Source organism: Triturus cristatus, chromosome 4_1 (assembly GCF_964204655.1).
Source record: "Triturus cristatus chromosome 4_1, aTriCri1.1, whole genome shotgun sequence".
Classification (NCBI taxonomy): Eukaryota; Metazoa; Chordata; class Amphibia; order Caudata; family Salamandridae; genus Triturus; species Triturus cristatus.
This window is the reverse complement of record NC_140585.1, coordinates 1,161,719,066-1,161,737,553: the sequence shown is the minus strand read 5'-3', so window position 1 is coordinate 1,161,737,553 and position 18,488 is coordinate 1,161,719,066. Positions and strand designations below refer to the sequence as shown.

General features: G+C 47.4%; 1 protein-coding gene across 8 annotated transcripts in view; it reads left to right on the top strand.

The window, feature by feature from the left end:
• The window catches only part of BRD4 (bromodomain containing 4), a 1,415,251-nt gene that overhangs the window by 424,385 nt on the left and 972,378 nt on the right, over window positions 1-18,488 (top strand). For 6 of the 8 annotated variants that reach the window (XM_085654329.1, XM_085654330.1, XM_085654326.1 and 3 more), the window contains exon 6: window positions 4,787-4,870. The exons of the other annotated variants lie outside the window; for them this stretch is intronic. In XM_085654329.1, the coding sequence (XP_085510455.1) occupies window positions 4,787-4,870 (84 nt within the window). The remainder of the gene's footprint in view (window positions 1-4,786; window positions 4,871-18,488) is intronic. 8 annotated transcript variants of the gene reach the window in all.

The window sequence follows — 18,488 nt, the reverse complement described above, 5'->3', positions numbered from 1 at the left end:
TGGAGGATTCCAGTGACTATAACTTGTTTATTCTTTGTATTATATTTGCCTTCATTAAAACAACTAACCCTTCACTAGTGGTTGCGTCCTCATTGTCGTGTCTGTTAAACGATCCTGAGACGTTCAGGGCGTTACAGAATAGCTCAAATATGCAATAAAATATTAGTCTGTTGATGCAGCGTTACGGTATCAATTGAAATGTTGGATACCATCTTCAGCGCAACAATATTTTTATACAAATTAATCAATTCTAGGAGACCAATATAAAAACCTATCATTCTAAAATAATGTAGCGATTTCTATTAATTGCGAAATTTAGTTCAACTGTATTTTAGTGTAAACCATTAGCCAAAATGGACTAGTCATGTACATTAATGAATTATTGTTTTATAGTGGTAGAAGTGTTCACTGTACTCCTTACTTAGTGCATCCCAATTGAGACCAGGGCAGAAAAAACTGAGGTCGGTATAGAAGTGAGGTTGCACAAAGGGGGCTTCTAAGAAAAGCACTCCACAAGTGTTTAAAGGCGTCAGAATGAAGTTAGATGACTGACTTTAACTCGTCCCCTTACCTTCTGACTGGTTTCAGGCTTATAGTACCATTCAGGGTTCAGAGGGCTCGAGGACACCTGGTGAGACTTCCCCTGGTGGAGATGTTCAGGGTGGTTTGCAGCCTACAGGTGCAGCTTTGTACAATGGTTCAAGACTGTCAGTGACCATCTTTTCACAGAGAGGCCAGTACCCTCCATGTGATCCTCCCCAATGGGGATAAGTGATCTCCTCCTCCTGAACACCTCATAAAGGGTGTGAACTAATTGCTCAGCCATGGAGTTCTGAGCTAATTTTCCCAGGTCAATAAATTAGGAAGACTTTTGAAGAGCACCCCAACACCCCTCACTTTTAATGGACAGGCTTCCCCTGATGGTGCAGAAAAATGATCCATGCTGTATCATTAAAGGTCCTACCCAGAAAGAAGCCAGAAGCCGAGGAGCACTGGCTTTATTATTCACGGTACTACAGTATTTAATGGCCCACTGCGTGGCTGCCGGTGGAGGAAGCACAGCAGCAGCGACCAGCATAGTGCTACATACTGGCCAAACGTCTACATAGCTGCATGCTCAGTCCTGTCTGGAGATGTCATGACAAATGTCCTACCATAACACCTGTGGAAAAAAACATCTACTTTGGATTGCAATACTCAAGCAGACTGATAAAAGCTTTCACAATGAAGCGCTTTAGTAGAAAGAAAAATAAAATTATGTGTAACTGCGCTGTTAAAGTGTGCTGTGGGGGTCTTGACACTGTCCAGCAAGCTAGAAGAGAAGCTCTCAAAACACAAAACAGTTCACAAGGCAATACGGCAAGGACATACTCTAATTACACAAAATATAAAATAATAAGGCAAAAACACACCACCCTTAAAGAGGGAGGTAAAATGCCCACCAATTATCTGATGAGAGCAGGAAGAAATGAGGATGGATGAGCTTGGGGTTAGTTTATTATGATATAGTGTGTCTTGGGATTGGTTAATTTGTTGATATTTTCCTTATGGTCATGGAAAACCTAGTTAGTTCATGTTTTTTCATCGATTACATATTTATTATTGTTGTTTTTTATTGTCCTCCCGAACTGCTGAGGTAGGAATAAAGAAAAGAGAATACTTAATCCCCCCCCTCCCCTCCAGTCCTGACATGGAATGGAAAATAAACCCTGTTTGAATTCAGCTCTCTACAAGGCAGAGTCCTTATATTCTGGACCTAATTTTAATCTAGAAGTATCACTGAATTAAATAAACGGTCCTGACCTGTGGTAGGGATGGGAGTCTTTGTGGAATCCTCGCCCTCCACAAGGCTAGAGGGTCAGGGTATCTTTGCCCTGCCCCCTTTTATGTTTTGTTTTTCAGGACTCTATGACCGAATTTGTTTTTTATGTTGCACCTAGCCAGTCGCATAGCTCGACTCTGTGAGACCAGCCAATCAGAATGCTTTGTTGGGTAATTATCTAGCTTTAAGCCAAATTTGGTGTATTCTGTTCAGCTGTTTTTTTCTCTATAATTGTCTAGTTTCCTGTGGAAATCGCATGGGGGAAAATTGCTTTTGGGCCCTCCTTTTCTCAGGCCTCGCTTGATAGATCACCCCTAATCTTTCCAGGAAGGAGCTTAGGTGGATGAACTTTTTATGTCCAAAGTTTAGTGGCAATTCATCATAGGCCCAGCGCCAAAGTTATTGACAAAAAACCAGACACCATTTGTGTAAAAAAAACAAAAAAAAAAACCTTGTACGTGCGAATAACTACATAGTGGGGACTGCTTACTGCATCTGTAGTTCTGCACAAGTTAGATTTTATATTGAATAAGATTTTTTTGTTTTCTTAGTAACTGATGCTATAGAATCTGCATAAAACTTTGGGTTCTTCGATGCAAGTTTGATTTCCCATTTTAACTTACATAGAATAATTTCCTTCTCTACACAGAAAAAACTAATGAAAGGAACTCCCCCAAACTTGCATGTAAATAGAACTTTACTCACGAATATGCGTTTACTTGGTTTGGTTCGGTGTGAGTCATTGCAATAGTTTTCATGAAATGAGTGTTTGAAAAGTATTCTGGTCTGAGCATGAAGAGGCTAAATTTCAGACTGTTATGTTGTGGAGCTTTTAAGAAAGTTTTAAATCCAGGAAGGATTCGCAGATCCAGTTAAAAAAAAGAAAAGCAATTACCTCGAATTCGGCTTCTAAGTGATGAGATTATTCTGCTCTTATTGGCTAACGCTGTGCATGCTTGACAACTGTTTACTGCAGACATTAGCTGCACACAGAGGATTGGGCATGGTGCCTGACTAGAGGCCAGGTCTTTTGGCTGAACCCTGGCCACCATGGAGGTTTGGGCACAGAGTACTCTTAGATGCGGTATAAAAAAAAAATGAAAAAAAGGTTAAAATGAACGGATGGTTAGATTTGTTTATAACCTCTCAATCTATTTTTTTTAAAGTAGAAGTTCACCTAAAATACAGTGAAAGTAACCCAACTAAAACAATATCCTTATCATATGATGAGATCAAGGCAAAATTACAAAGGAGAAAAAGACCGCTCATAATCCAGGTGTGATGTAATAGGAAATGCAGTTATGTGAGAGAGGCATCAGAAGACTATGAGCATCATAGGATATAAATTAGTTTTAATACACTGCAGGCAGGCAACCCCTGAAGGGCTATGAATATCCTATGGATATAATCTCTACGTATGATCCGTTGTACCATACAGTCGTACGAGAGAGGACATAGTAAATTCACAGTGAAACCCTTCATTACATTATAGTCAAAGAACATTCAATAAAATATGGTCTTTAAGAATGAGGGACTAGGTGTATCCTTATTATATATTATATACTTATTTTGTACTATATTTATTTTGTATTCTATTTTATATTATTCTTTTGGTAAAATCAATTAAAACAATTTGAAAAAAGAAATTCACCTAAAATACTGGTAAATTTACATCCAATGCAATGCTAAGGTCCTCAAAATATAGCAATAAGTAAAACACAAACAGAATGTCGTTAAAAAAATCAATCCATTTATTCATTGCTTAGGTGTGTTTGAGTCCTGGAATTAAGAGTGCAATACTTTTATCCATTGTTACAAAACATTCGAGGCAAGGCAATAATATTGCAGCTTCTGGTCTGCTCAGAAATGACAGTATTTTGAGTGAGTGGTGGTTGACCTTATTACATGGTGCAGAGGTAGCATTGCGTGTGGTGGTTGACCTTTTTACATGGTGCAGAGGTAGCATTATTCGAAGGTATGAGGACAGCCAGTCCTGTGTGATCCAGGCGGCATACAACCGAACCATTTTGGTAAATTATCTATTTTGCATATGTTTCCTTAATTTGTTTTGCGTCATTTATCATATTGACAATTCCTTACTTCTTGCCTCCGCCAATGAATTATTCCTCTCACTTAATGCGGTTTCCTTTTTGAGTGGATCCTTCCTTTTGGTTGGTATGTCTAACTGCAATACAATTCTTTGTACCTCAAAGTATTTATAGCAATATGTAAAACACAAAAACAAAATGCCATTAAAAACACTTAATCAATCCATTTATTGATCCTACTTTCATATTCATATCTTTCAAACTGGTAAGGATAAATTCTTCCATAATCTGATCCGTGTAATTGTCATAATTTGTAATTGTATCTGTTGCATTAGGGGAAAGGCCATTAGTATAGTATTTTGTGTGCGAGTCATTGGTTGAGTGGCTGTTTTGTGAGTTATGGTTTGCGCTCCAAACCATAATTTGTTAATTTTAGTGTTTTTTTTCTCCCAATTTTATTTTGTAACCATAACAGCACTTTAAGTTTTTTGTGTGACAAGTGTGTGTATATATATATGTAAATGTATATTAACGTGTGTGTGTGTGTATATATATATATATATGTGTGTGTATATATTTATGTGTATTTATGTATGTGTGTGTATATGTTTGTATATATGTATATGTGTGTGTGTGTGTGTATATATATATATATATATATATATATATATATATATATATATATATACACACATACACTTTTGTTACAAATAGCATCTATCCAACACCTAGTTATCTTTTTACTTGACCTTGAAAAAGTTATGGCTGAGTTGGCTACCAAGGTAGAAGTGTGCATGTTGTAAGATATTATTTGAACTAATGTAAAGGTAAGCAGTGATCCTCCCAAGTGTTCATTAATGTAAAAAGCGAACACATACTTCTTTGTTCTGAAGCCAAACTGCTCTTCTCTTTCCAGTTGACACCCCCATCATCCCAATGAAGACCCGTTTTCCTTCAAGTTGTCAGGTGGAAAAGACCAACACAAAGCATCCCATCAGCGGTAAATGGAGGCAGACTTACTTTCCTGTTAGTGAGCCCTGTAAATGTAGGATTGCCTAATTTGGAACTAATTTCGAAAGGAAAGAGCAAGTGGGTAAAATAATTCACAGAATAGCTATAGCCAATCCAAAACACAATTCTATATTGCAAGCTAGCTTGTGAAAGCAGTGCTGACCACCTATTTTTCACAAGTCCACTGGCCTCTGTCATTATTCAAAATTTCTGGAGCATTGCACCTAAATAAAAGCTTTTTGTGCTTTGTACCTAGGAATGTCCACGGCCAACCTGAGCAGCTGGCTTCTGTGCTGATTTTGCCTGTTAGGGTTTCTAAAATTTAACTTATAGGTACTGTGATCCTTGAAGGCAACTAAGTTAATCTTTAACAAACTAGGGCATGTATCTGATAGAGACTACTAGTCGCAGATTCCTTCACGTAGAATTATCCCCAGGCGTGAGACTGGATCCGGAAACTTTTGCCACAGCATCCATGCGCGCCGGGGCGACATCACGCGACTCCGCCCAGGTGTCGTCCGCGTACATGATGTCAGCGAGGTCACATAAGACACGCCCCGGCGCGCCTACGTCAGTTTTTTCCTTTTCCGCGTGCAACGCAGATCCGTTCCTTGCTGCGGGCCTGTTTAAGGCCCCCCTTTCTTCCATTCTATTTTGGTGGAAGCAGTGTGCGAATGCCTTCGGGCTTTTAAACTTGCGCGTTTTGTGGGAGTCTTATGTCGGCGACGGACCCTCAACTCATTTGCATGTGGTGTTTGGGGGAAAATCACGGCACCTTGGATTGTGCGGCGTGCCAAAAGTTGAAGCCGAAGTCGCGGCGGGAGCACCGACTGAAACTTCTCTCGGCGCCTCTCTCCAGGTCGACGTCCTCCCCTCGGTCTGCTAAGGCGGATAACTTCAGGTCTGGCCGTGGTCGTCGTCCTCGCCTTTCTCCGATGTCACGTAAGCGTCGCTCCCCGGTGGGTAAGTGTCGCAGTTCGTCCCTGGAGGCTGGTTCTCGGCCTACCGGGTGCATGGACTCTCTGCGGGTGATGCGGCCCCGCGTGTCGTCCTATCCACCGTTTCCCGGTGTTGGGGGCATCGAGAGTCCAGATGGAGACTTACGCGGCGGGTTTGCAGGCCTCGCTGGCGTCTCATCCTCCTTCCCCTCCTGGGGCGTCGGCGGATCCCTCGCCTCGCGTAGGGCTCTCCGTGGTGCCGCTGGTGGCTCCGGCGCTGACTGGGTCGGATCCAGGCTTGGAGGATGTGGTTCTGTTGGGGTGTGGCTCATCTGGGGCACCTCCTTCAGGCCACGGCATCTCTGCCTCGCCGCAAACCCCCGCGGGGTCCCTGTGATTTCGCGGTAGGTCGCCGGGGCTCGGGTCGCATCCCGAGCCCCTCTCGGTCCCTTTGCAGGGTGGTCCCTTTGCCGAGGTGACGCCACTACGGCGCCGGCAGCAGCTGGACTGTGCGAAGCCACAGGGGTCAGTGGCCCCTCCTCTTCCTGCTCCGGGTTGAGGTCAGACCTCTGGTCCTTCTCTGGGCCCCTCTCGTACCTGCTCACTGGCGGCTGCCTCGTTGGAGGGCGAGTCGGAGGTTGTATCGTCCCTGGCGCTGCCACAGGGGTTGCCGGGCAACCTTCGCCTCCTTCTGGGCTGTGGCCGGCAGAGGGCTTCAGGCCCCTTCCCGGGCCCATCCTGTTCCCCCACGCAGGTGGTTGCCTCGGCAGGGGTCAGCCGGCGCTGTCCTGGCGCCTCTCCGGGGTCAGTGCGGCTATTACTCTACTCCGGTTCTCGCTCCGGTCTTTGGTACGGGGTGACTTGGAGGTCCCTTGCCTGTCGACGCCGGATGGCGCCGGTGTCCTGCCTCAAGCGGCGGATTCCACGGCTCCGCAGAGGGGTCGTACGGCGGATTAGTCTTCGGACGCTCCTGCTTCTCCGGAGGCAGGCTGCATTTTGGTGTCGTCCTCCCCGGAGACTAGTCGCCGTGTGGGGTCTATTTCTTCAGCGTTGAAGGGTGGCTCCCTGCCCTTTCTGCGGCAGGGGTGTCTGTCAGAGGAGCGGCAGGTCCCTCATTCTTTGGCACCTCCTGACTTCCAGGTCTGGCCCTTGCCCGCCCCGCTTGGCCTCGGGGACGGCCGCCTTAGTTTGCAGCCGTCGCCCACAGAGGAGTTGCTTTCTCCACCGTGGGCCCTACGGATGCGGTGGCGGCCTTCACTCACGCGATGTCCACGGCTGTGGGCATTCTACGCATGGGTGACCCGGTGGCTCACTTTCCGGCGGACCATTTGTTGGAGGTCCTCCACCAGGGCTCTGGTGGGAGGGAAATCTTGCTTCTCTTTGAAGGTTCGCTCCTTTCTGAGTTGACAGGGGCTTGGAGGCGTCCTGCCTCCAGGGACCCGGTGCCTCCACATCATCTGCATCTGCACCTTCCGACGCCGCGTGACCCGGTGTGCCTGTCCATTCACCCCTCAGCCGCCAGTCCCCTTCAGCGTCCTGCTTTTCCCTCCCTCCGCCCCTGTTGGCTCCGCTGTCCAGGGAGGTCCGCTGGCTGGACACTTGGGGACGCAACATTTTCGCCTCGACCAGCACGGCCCTTCGGCCCTTAACACCCTGTGTGTGCCGGCTAGGGCCTCCTCCTGTTTTTGGGACTCGTCTGAGTCTCTAGCGTCTTCAGCGTCCCAGGAGTCTGCTCAGGTGGATTTGAGGCACCATGCATTGGATGGCCGGGAGCTTGCGGCGTTTATTCTCCGCTCCGCTCTAGACATCTGAGGCGTTGGGCCGGGCCATGGCTTCCTCATTCGCTCTCCATGCTTGGCTTCGGGACGGCATCTTCCTCGAAAATATTCGGGAGAGGCTCATTGATCTCCCATTTGATGGCAGTCTGTTGTTTCATGCCCCTGCCGACTCCGCCATCCAGAGGCTCTTGGCAGGGCTCGTCCTCCTCCTCCGGCCTCTCAGCCCTTGCCCTTGGTTCCGCTGCTGTGGGTGTGCGAGCCTCTTCAGCCTTCTTTTCCTCCTACATCCCTTTGGGGTCGGTGGGGTTCTGCTTGTGGGGGTTCCCTTGGCCTGGCAGGGGCGCGGTTCTACCTAGTCCACAGATCGGGTCCCCTGTGGGGCCGTCTGCATTGGCTGGTGGGGTCCTTTCGCAGACCCTCCTTCCCCGGGGGTATTGCTAGGGTATCTATTCTACGTTTCGGAATCTGCGGCAAGTAGTCTCTATCAGATGTACGAGTTACTTACCTTCGGTAACGATGTATCTGGTAGAGACGATTCTAGTCACAAATTCCTTCACCGCCCACCCTTCCTCCCCTTTTCTGCGAGGACCCTTGGGTTGGTCTTTGGTACTCTCCTGCCGGTGGGGGCTGTGTTAGCAGTGAATGCCTTCCTCGTTCTTGACGGGTGGCTCCGGCTGGGGGCGGTTCCTTCCTCCCTTGATTCTTTGGAGGATGGGGTTACAGTGCGCTGGTGTCCTGCTGCTCTGGCTACTCCATGTTTGGGGGGGGGGGGCTTGCTTCTATCCTTGTCATCCCTCCCTTCCATTGCTGTCCTCTGGTTTGAGGGTCCTCTGGCCATGTCTTGTCCTTGTGGGTGGTTGCCCTCTAGGTTAGGGTGGCTTGGTGGTTTGTTGTCCCTGTCCGTCTTCGGACTGATCCCCTTCCTTGCTCAGGATGAGGGGGGGTGGGCTTCCTCTGTGTGCCATGACTTATGCCTGTTCTTCCCTTCGGGGCACAGGGATGGGAGGTTGTCTGTGTGGGTAGGGTGGCTGCGCAGGTTTCTGCTTGTTCTTCTTCTTTCTCCTTTCCCTGCCCTTGGGGTCTGCGGTGTTGGCACTACTCTGGTGGTGGTGGTAGTCACCGTTTCTTTCCAGCTTTTCTGCTCTTTGCACACTGTTCTCATGCTCCCACAGTTTTTTATCAGGTGATTCCGCGTTGTTGTGCGGAAAAGTTTTCTGAAGAAAACCGACGTAGGCGCGCCGGTGCGGTTCTTATGTGACCTCGCTGATGTCACATACGCGGATGCCGTCTGGGCGGAGTCGCGTGATGTCACCCTGCCCCCGGCGCACAGCGATGCTGTGGCAAAAGTTTCCAGATCCAGTCTCACGCCTGGGGATAATTCTACGTGAAGGAATCTGCGGCTAGAATGGTCTCTACCAGATCCATCGTTACCGAAGGTAAGTAACTCGTACACTTGGGCAACTAATGCAAACCTATTTTATTCACTTCTCACTCTCCTCTCATTTGATTTTGAATGTGGCTCATTTATGATATCAAAATGTCAGGTTTATCTGCTCAGTGATGTCCGCATATGCATGAGAAAATGCCAATCTGATCCCAAAATATGCTTCATTGTTTGAGTTTTATGGACAACCATCAATAGTCCTATTGGAAAGCAAATGTCCAGAGCTTGTGATTTCCAGCAGGGTGATCGCTGCCCATTCTTACCTCAGACCTGCACTGCATCACTGACAAATTGAAGCAGTCTGGATGTGGCAGTTTCTGTTACGTGGATCAATGCCTATATTTCTCGACTCTTTTTGTAACAATTGGGATAATTTACAGTTTCGGTTCATTGACTTTCCTGATAATGCATTTGTTCCTCTTTTGTTGTGTCTGCTATTAGTTTTTGTGGTCTCTTTCCACCCAGGTAATTGTATCGTGTTCTTACAGAGTTTAATGTTTTCACATTGCATAATACTAGTTGCTCAGGTGTGTTTGAGCCCTGTAATGAAAAATATTTATCCATTCTTACAAAAAATTCTAGACAAGGCAGTATTACAGCTTCTGGTCAGCTCAGACCTGACAGTATTTTGGGCGAGTACCAGTTGACCTTTTTACGTGGTACAGAGGTAGCATTATTAGAAGGTATGGAGACAGCCATTCCTGTGTGATCCAGGCATAAAACTCAAACATTTTGGTAAATTGTCCATGTTTAGTATGTTTCCTTAATTTTTATTGCGTCATTCACCATATTGAAGATTCCTTACTTCTTGCTTCAGCCAATGAAGTATTCCTCTCACTTAATGCGTTTTAGGTCTCGCTAGCGTAGGCTGCGCTCATGCGCAGTCTGGCTGGCGAGATTTAATGATATGAGGTATTTTCTGTAAGGGGCATTAAGCCCCGCCCCTCTTTTCCATTGGCTGGCGTCACCGTTTATACTAAACGGTGGCCAGCCATGGAAAAGAGCTGTTGGTGACGTATTTGCTTGGCTTTCTGGGCCGTCCCATTTGGACGGGCTCGTCTACCTGCCTTGCGTCGCAAAAGGTTTCTTATCTTTATGGGGCCAAATGCATATGGGGCCATAAAGACAAGAAACCTTTTAGCAGGCGAGGCCGTCCAAGTGGGACGGCAGAAAAAGCCGAGCAAATGCGTCATGGGGAGCGCTTGTTGTATTTGGAAATTTGAAATATTAACTGTACATTTTTAAAGCGCTCTGTCACCCTTTGATTTTTAGCAGCAATACATCAAGAACTAGTACATTTTCCGGTTCCGTTCGAGAGTAGTTTATGGCAGTGGTTTAGGAACGGTACCATGGGCCTTAATTCAAGTGTGGAAAATCCCCCCAGAACTTGTTTGGTCTTTTAACGAAAAAAACAGTAACATTTAGGACAAATAGGTTCCCTCACTCCCCTGTACCCGGTAATACTGGTAGCTGTTGTTTCTGATTTCGCCTCACCATGCATTTTCTTCGTGTTTTAGTATTTGTAGTACTATTTTTAAATCGGGCTTACAAGTTCAAGAATGTAAAGAAAAACCTAGATTGCAAGAGCTACTCACGCTTGGACTTGGTTAACTTAAGATCTCTGGATTATCTGTTCTCTTGCAAGTGCTGCCTAGACTTCAGCCATTCACGCATAGGGGTAAACCATTCCTGCTGGGAGCGGTCACCACCGGTAGCGAGTTGTGAGGTTCTCACGTTCAGAATCCAAGCCCAGGGGGTGGGTTTGAGTGCCGGCGTGTCCTCTCTCGAGCAGCGCCGCTGCAGTTGGAGGGGATGTCCACGTTGGGGGTAGTAAGTGTAAAACAAATACCATAATACAATCTTGTGGAAAGCTCCGGCTACTCTCTGAAGATCCTCACAAGAAGTGTATCTACTGCCTCTATCCGGAACATGAGGTGAGGGATTGTAAGATCTGCAGGACATTCCCTCAGAAATCTCTCCGGGATAGGGAAGGGCGCCTACTTCTGTGGCTACAGCAGATTAAGGACAAGGATAACCCTTTATCTGAGGTGGAAAGTGCAGCCTCTGGGTCATCTGTATCCTCTAGAAAGAGGATAGGTGAAGAAGACTTATCATCTCCTGGGGCAAAGGTGTTGAGAAAGGTTCAGCCTGCTAAAGGCTCTGGCTTGCCGCCGCCTTATTCTTCAAAAGAGGCTTCTCCACCTTCCAAGTCTAAGCCTGCTACGCCCCCGAGAAAGACAGGAACGTCTCTGACATCTAAAAGACTTCCTGACAAGGAATTACCTCAGCAAAAGATGCCGTAGTCGACGGCTCTTTCGTAGATTATCATCGTCAACGCTACATCTACGTCGACAGTTACATTCTCGTCTCCGAGACCTAAGATAATTATGATATCGGCTTCATCTTCGTCGACGCTGATCTCCGTGGCTGTTAGACCCATCTCGTCGACGAAGGAAATTACATCTCTCGTCAGCACTCCGTCGACATTAAGGACAAAGAAGATGTCGACGACTTCTGCGTCGACGGCCACCTCGTCGACTAAGACTTCCTCGTCGACGGCAACCTTTGTCGATGAAGACAGGTGTGTCGTTGACGGCTGCCTCGTCGACGAAGACTGATTCGGCGTCGATGAAAATTGCCTCGTCGACAAAGATTACCTCGTCGTCGTTGTCGACCTCGTCGACGAAGATTGCCTCGTCAACGGCTATCCTCTTGTCGACGAAAATTGCCTCGTCGTCTAAGACAGCTTCCTCATCGACGCACATCCTTTTGGCACCACGGCGCACTCGTCGACGCCTCTTTTGCCTTCCTGTATGGATTTACAAGTTTGGACTGCAACATCGGCTACTGCTTCATCCACCCTGCCTTCGACTGCGGCTTCTCTACTACAACGTCGTGGCTCCTCATTGGATGCCCTGTCACCATTCAAGCTGCCGTAACAGTTATTAGATTCTGAGGAGGAAGATGAGGACGACGAATCTGGAGAGGATGACAGATTCCGCACTGCTAGGAGTCCATCAGAACGGTTTATTAAATACCAGGATGACGACCAGGAGGAAGAACCAGGTACTGAGCCTCAAGCTCCACCTCCTGTCACAGTTCCCTCAGCACAAATGTCTTTGGAATTGCTGAACAATTTGCAATATATGTTGCAGGACTATTATCGGTGCTTTCCTCCATCGGAATCGTCGGAATCTCTTCCATCCACGCCTATGCCAAGGGTTCCCAGAACCTCTTTTCAATCTCCCAGACCACCTTCTCCACTGCCATCTCGTCATTCCCATGATGCAAATGCAACAGATGATGACAGGGAAGAGGGAGAGGTGGATGACCAGTCAGTGCTGTCGGAGTGGGACGAATATCATATCCAAACTACGTCACCGTCCGCTCTGGCCCCCGTGGACTCTCCTCCGGTGGATATCGGACGTTTTCATCTCCTTATGGAGAGGGCAACAAAGAGATTCCTCATCCCTATGGAGGCAAAGAAAGATGGCTGCTTTCTTTACGATTTTAAGGACCAACCGCGAAAGCAGATCAGGACAATTCCAATAATAGATTTTATCTGGAAGGAAGGATTAAAAGTCATGGCGACACCAAATTCTCTTCCAGCAGTCTTGCCTCGGTTGGCCAAAAAATATAAGTCGCCAAGCGATTCACCGGCATGCCTCATCGGCCAGCCGAAAACTGACTCTGTCATCGCCCAAGCGGTGCAGAGACGGGCCAGGAACCCCTCTTCACCTATATCAACTCCGCCTGACAGGGATGGCAGACGGTTGGATTCAATTGGAAAGAAGGTCTCCACGATTGCTGCGACGACGGTTCGGGCTGCAAATTCCCTAGCCATATTAGGGAGATACGATCGGCAAATGTGGTCCGACATCTCCCCCTACATTAACATGCTGTCGGAGCCTTCCCAGTCTGAGGCCTTGAAGATTCTACAGGAGGGAGAATATACCTCTGCTGAAATTATCGACGCAGCCATGGATGTGGCATCCACTGGATTTAGACAATTGGCGGGTGCAGCAGTATTGAGCAGACAAGGTTGGCTGAATTCAACATCTTTCCGTCGAGGTCCAAACAAAAATTATCGAAATGCCGTTCGATGGAGAGTCTCTGTTCGGGCAACATGTTGATGAGGCCCTTCAGGCTATTAAAAAAAGATACAGAGACGGCGAGGTCTCTTGGTAGCCTGCAGTTTCGTTAGTCGTCTTTTCGTGGTGCCAAAGGACGTGGATCCTTCTCCAACAGGGGAGGGTATAATCAACAACGTTCTTATCAAACCTCCCAAACTAATCAAAGATTCCAAAACTACAGATAACAATCTTATGGACAGCGAGGTAACTCTTATTCGCAGTCAAGAAGGAAGCAATCATTTCGTGGACGGGAGTCCAATAAAAAAACAATGAGGTCAGCCAACTGCCACCATCTCTGCCGTCGCCCCATTCAAGAATTGGAGGAAGAATATCCCACTCTTACTCGAACTGATCTAGAATTACTACAGAGAAGTGTGTTTTGGCTATAGTAGCCAGAGGCCATGCTCTGGAGTTCACAAAGATTCCCCCAAACTCTCCTCCCAGAAGACTACCTCCTGCTCATCTCAAGGAGCTTTTTTCCCCAAATAAATCTGATGATTCGGAAGGTAGCAATCGAAAGAGCCCCTCTGTTACAAAGAGGAACAGGATTTTATTCGAGATTTTTCCTCAGTCGAAAAAAGTCGGGAGAATGGCGCCCTATTCTCTACCTTCGCGCCCTCCATAAATACCTAAAGAAGTTATCCTTCCGAATGTTAACACTTCAAGAAATTCTACAATTGCTTTCAGCAGGGGATCACATGGCCACCCTCGACCTTTAAGACGCTTATTTTCATGTGCCGATCCTACCCAGACACAGAAAATTTCTACGGTTCAGAGTGGCTGGCAGAGACTTTCAATTCCGAGTCCTTCCATTTGGACTCCGTTCAGCACCTCGGCTGTTTACAAAAGTCATAGCGCCAGTGACTGCACACCTTCGCCTGCAGGGCATTCAAATTTTCCCGTACTTAGACGACTGCCTTATCAAGGCGAATTCTTTCCAAGCAACAACCGCACATGTTCAGCAGTGTCTGCTACTTTTCCAGTCTCTGGGTCTTTCCATAAATTTAGAAAAATCTCATCTGACTCCATCACAGAGAAAGACCTTTCTAGGAGCAACACTGGACACAAAACTGACCCACGCCTTTGTCTCAAAAGAAAGGCAAATCAAAATCTGCAATCTCGTGCGCTCCTTGCTGTCAAAAGAGTGCGTTTCAGTCCGTTTATACAAGTCCTTCCTAGGCATGATTTCTTCTTGCATTCCTCTGATTCTCAACTGCCGTTACAGAATGAGGCCACTGCAGGAGGAACTAAACCTTCAATGGCTCCAGATTCCGGGATCGTTCGAGGACATCGTTCGCATCACTCTTCGGATGCGGGTAACCTTTCTTTTGTGGAGCAAAATGAAGAACTTAGGAGAAGGATGTGCATTTCTAGTCGAAATGCCGCATTTCACCATAACCACAGATACCTCCCTCGAGGGATGGGCGCACCTTCAAGGGATGACAGTCAACGGCAGCTGGACTTTGGAACAAAAGAAGTGGCATATCAACCTTCTAAAGTTACGGGCCATTTTCTTGGCTCTAAAATTGTTTCGAACTATCATCAGAGGAACCTCTGTACTAATACGAATGGACAATACGATGAAAGTATGCATTACTTGAACAGACAAGGCGGGACAAAGTCAGCCCTTTTATCTCAACAAGAGATTTGGGACTGAGCGATTCGTCACAAAATCGGCCTCACAGCCATTCATGCCCCAGGAGTCACCAATGTTCTGGCGGATTCCATCAGCAGGTCCGCAACATCAAACCACGAGTGGGAACTTTATCAACCATCCCTGAACAGAGTCTTTCGACTATGGAGGCACCCCGATCTAGACCTGTTTGCAACCAACCAGAACCGCAAATGCCCATCCTTTGCAAGTTGGGTTCCCCACAAAGACTCACTCGGAAATGCGTTTTCGATGAATTGGTCACAGATATGTGCCTACGCTTTTCCACCAAATCCGTTGGCTCTACGAGTTCTGCGCAAGATCAAGAAACAACCTTGCCGCCTGATACTCATTGCTCCCAGGTGGCCTCGCCAGTACTGGTTTACGGAACTTCTCCTCCTCTCGGAGTGCGAGCCCATCCGGTTTCGACCAATTCCGAACCTTCTGTCCATCCAGAACGGACAAATCTGTCACCCAGACCCAGCATCGCTGAGATTAGCGGCATGGCTCCTCAACACCTTGAATTCGCACACCTAGGTATCCCTCATGACTGTCAGGAAGGTTTTGCTAATGCTCGAGCACCTGCTACGATTAAAACGTACAAACTAAAATGGAAGAGGTTTTGCATGTGGTGTCAATCTGTCAATATCCACCCTATTCAGGCAAGACCAGAACAAATTCTACCATTCTTTCTTCAATTAGCAAGATCCGGCCTCTCCCATTCTTCTCCTCTTCAAGGGGTTGGTCCGGATGCCCCCCCCTATTCGACGTCCACCTCCTCCTTGGCACCTTAATATAGTGCTTACACAACTAATGCGACACCCATTCAAACCTATTCACATGAACCCAAAGTTCATGCCAAAAGTCCCTGCGGATTTCCACCTTAATGAACCTATAATTTTAAAGACTTTTTTTCCCAAATCCGCTCACAGCTGCGGAAAGGGTTTTGCATTCCCTTGACATCAAAAGATGTCTCAAGTTCTACTTACAACGGACAGCAACAATACGCAAATCAGACCAACTGTTTGTGGCATATGGTAAACCGCGCCAAGGACATTCGGTCTCAAAACCAACCATTGCTCGTTGGATTTCTGCTGCAATTTGCCTATGCCATGATCAAGCGGGAAGACCATTGCAGGCAACCCCAAGAGCGCACTCTACAAGAGCAATTTCTTCATCCACAGCTCTTTTTGCCGGTGTGCCTCTTCACCAGATCTGTAGAGCGACAACATGGTCCAACAGACACACTTTTACCAGGCACTACTGTTTGGAAGCCTCAAACGATGCAGATGCATTAGTGGGACAAGCTGTTATCCGCAATCTTTTCAAATAAGGTGAGCCTCTGTTCTCCCTCCTCCACTATGTTTTTCTATAAGACGCTTATTCCATACTGTTTCTATATCTTGAAATTGTTCTGCATATGTTGAAACACAGATGTATTTATCTATAATTATACATTTTGACAATGTGTATTTACTATGGTACAAAAAGGAGCGTCTTATGAGCATTATATTATGTACTGCTATCTACTCTGATTCAGGCATGTGAATCTATGAAAGACACCCTAAATATTGGAGAAGAACAATAGTTACTTACCTGTAATCTGTGGTTCTCCAGTATTGGTGTCTTTCATAGATTCACATGCAACCCGCCCACCTCCCCTCAGAGGCTTTTAGGCTATTATGTAGTGGTTCACTCCTGTTCGCGAAAATCTGAGAGCCTGAGCCTCTGAGGTGAACATTCTGGGGGGTGCTGCCGCCTGATTGGCTGCAGTTCGGACTGTACATAATGACTGTGATAGTCATAGGTGTGGAAGTTTTTTCCTTGTAGCTTAGGCTACTTTGCTTCCTGGTTTCATGTTACAAGGTTTTTTGTAGTTAATATATGCATAATTGTTGCTTTTTTATGTACCGTGGGACTCCCACTCCGACGACGGGGAATGATTCAGGCATGTGAATCTATGAAAGACACCAATACTGGAGAACCACAGATTACAGGTAAGTAACTATTGTTATTCTGAATGAAGTTCGGGGGGGGAATAGGGGGGGGTCGATGCATTATCCTCCCAAGTCAAAAATTGAGGTTGCAGCATAGCCCGGATTTCAAATCCCACTAAAACGTACACAGTCTCGTGTCACTAACATATCTATCTGCCAGTATGCACCCTATCATGTCTGGCAGGACGTCCTGACCCTGTGTTTCACTGCCTTATATCCCTCTGTACCCCACTCCCCGCGCTCACTGCCTAAAATCCCTCTGTACCCCACACCTTGCGCTCACTCCCACAACATATCCCTCTGTACCCCACACCTCGCGCTCACTGCCACAACATATCCCTCTGTACCCCACACCTCTCGCTCACTGCCTTATATCCCTCTGTACCCCACACCTCTCGCTCACTGCCTTATATCCCTCTGTACCCCACACCTCGCGCTCACTGCCACAACATATCCCTCTGTACCCCACACCTCGCGCTCACTGCCACAACATATTCCTCTGTACCCCACACCTCGCGCTCACTGCCTTAAATCCCTCTGTACCCCACACCTCGCGCTCACTGCCACATATCCCTCTGTACCCCACACCTTGCACTCACTGCCACAAAATATCCCTCTGTACCCCACACTTCTCGCTCACTGCCTTATATCCCTCACTGCCTTATATCCCTCTGTACTCCACACCTCGCGCTCACTGCCACAACATCTCTCTGTACCCCACACCTCGTGCTCACTGCCACATATCCCTCTGTATCACACTCCTCACACTCACTGCCTGATTGCTCACTTTACCTTGCCATTCGTCTTCTACGTGTTCTCTCCCCTTCCACTCGTTCTATCTCTGTTCACCCCCTTACTTCTTTTAGTACCTTACTCCTTTCTCAATACCTCTACTTCTGTTCGAGGCATATGAGCTGCAGATTGTACACTTAGCATAGGTCGCCATCTGGTGTTGGGCCCGGATGTTTGCAGTTTGTTTTTCTTCTTGGACCGTGCTTGGAAGTCACGAGTTTGGTGACTCCTCCTTCGGTCCGTACTGCGCATGGGCTTCGGCTCCATCCTCAGATTGTTTTTTTCCGCCATCGGGCTCGGATGTGATACTTCGTGCTCCGGCTTCGAACTTCTACGGTTCCAGCCTCGACGGAAAATCCTCGATTCTTCGAGTTCCTTCATCATCTTCATCTCTCGAAGCGGCACTTTTTCCATCCCGTACATCGACACCGGCCTTCGGGCCCTCCGCGACTCCGGTCCCGGCCGATGGAAAGGACTCCGTTTAAAAAGTGCCCAGAATGTGGGTCTAAATTTCCCCACACCGACCTCCATCAGGTGTGTAACCTTTGCCTCTCTCCGGAACACGAGGCTCGAGACTGCCCCGCCTGCAAGTCTTTTCGATCGAAGAAAACGATCCGAGATCGAAGGGCTCGACGCACCATGGCGCACTCATCCTCGACAGTTCCACCGGATATCTTCGGAGACGACGCCGAAGCTTCGGGGCAGACACACACCGAACTGGGAGAAGACATCGTCAGCGCTTCCGAGGCCGACGACTCCGACCTGGAGGACGTAACACCAGGACAGCGGGCCGTGAGTACAATGCCCCCTCCCAGCCCCGCACCAAAAACCAAAGAGACTCCGGTTACTCCCTCGCCTGCCGGCCTGGGCAAAA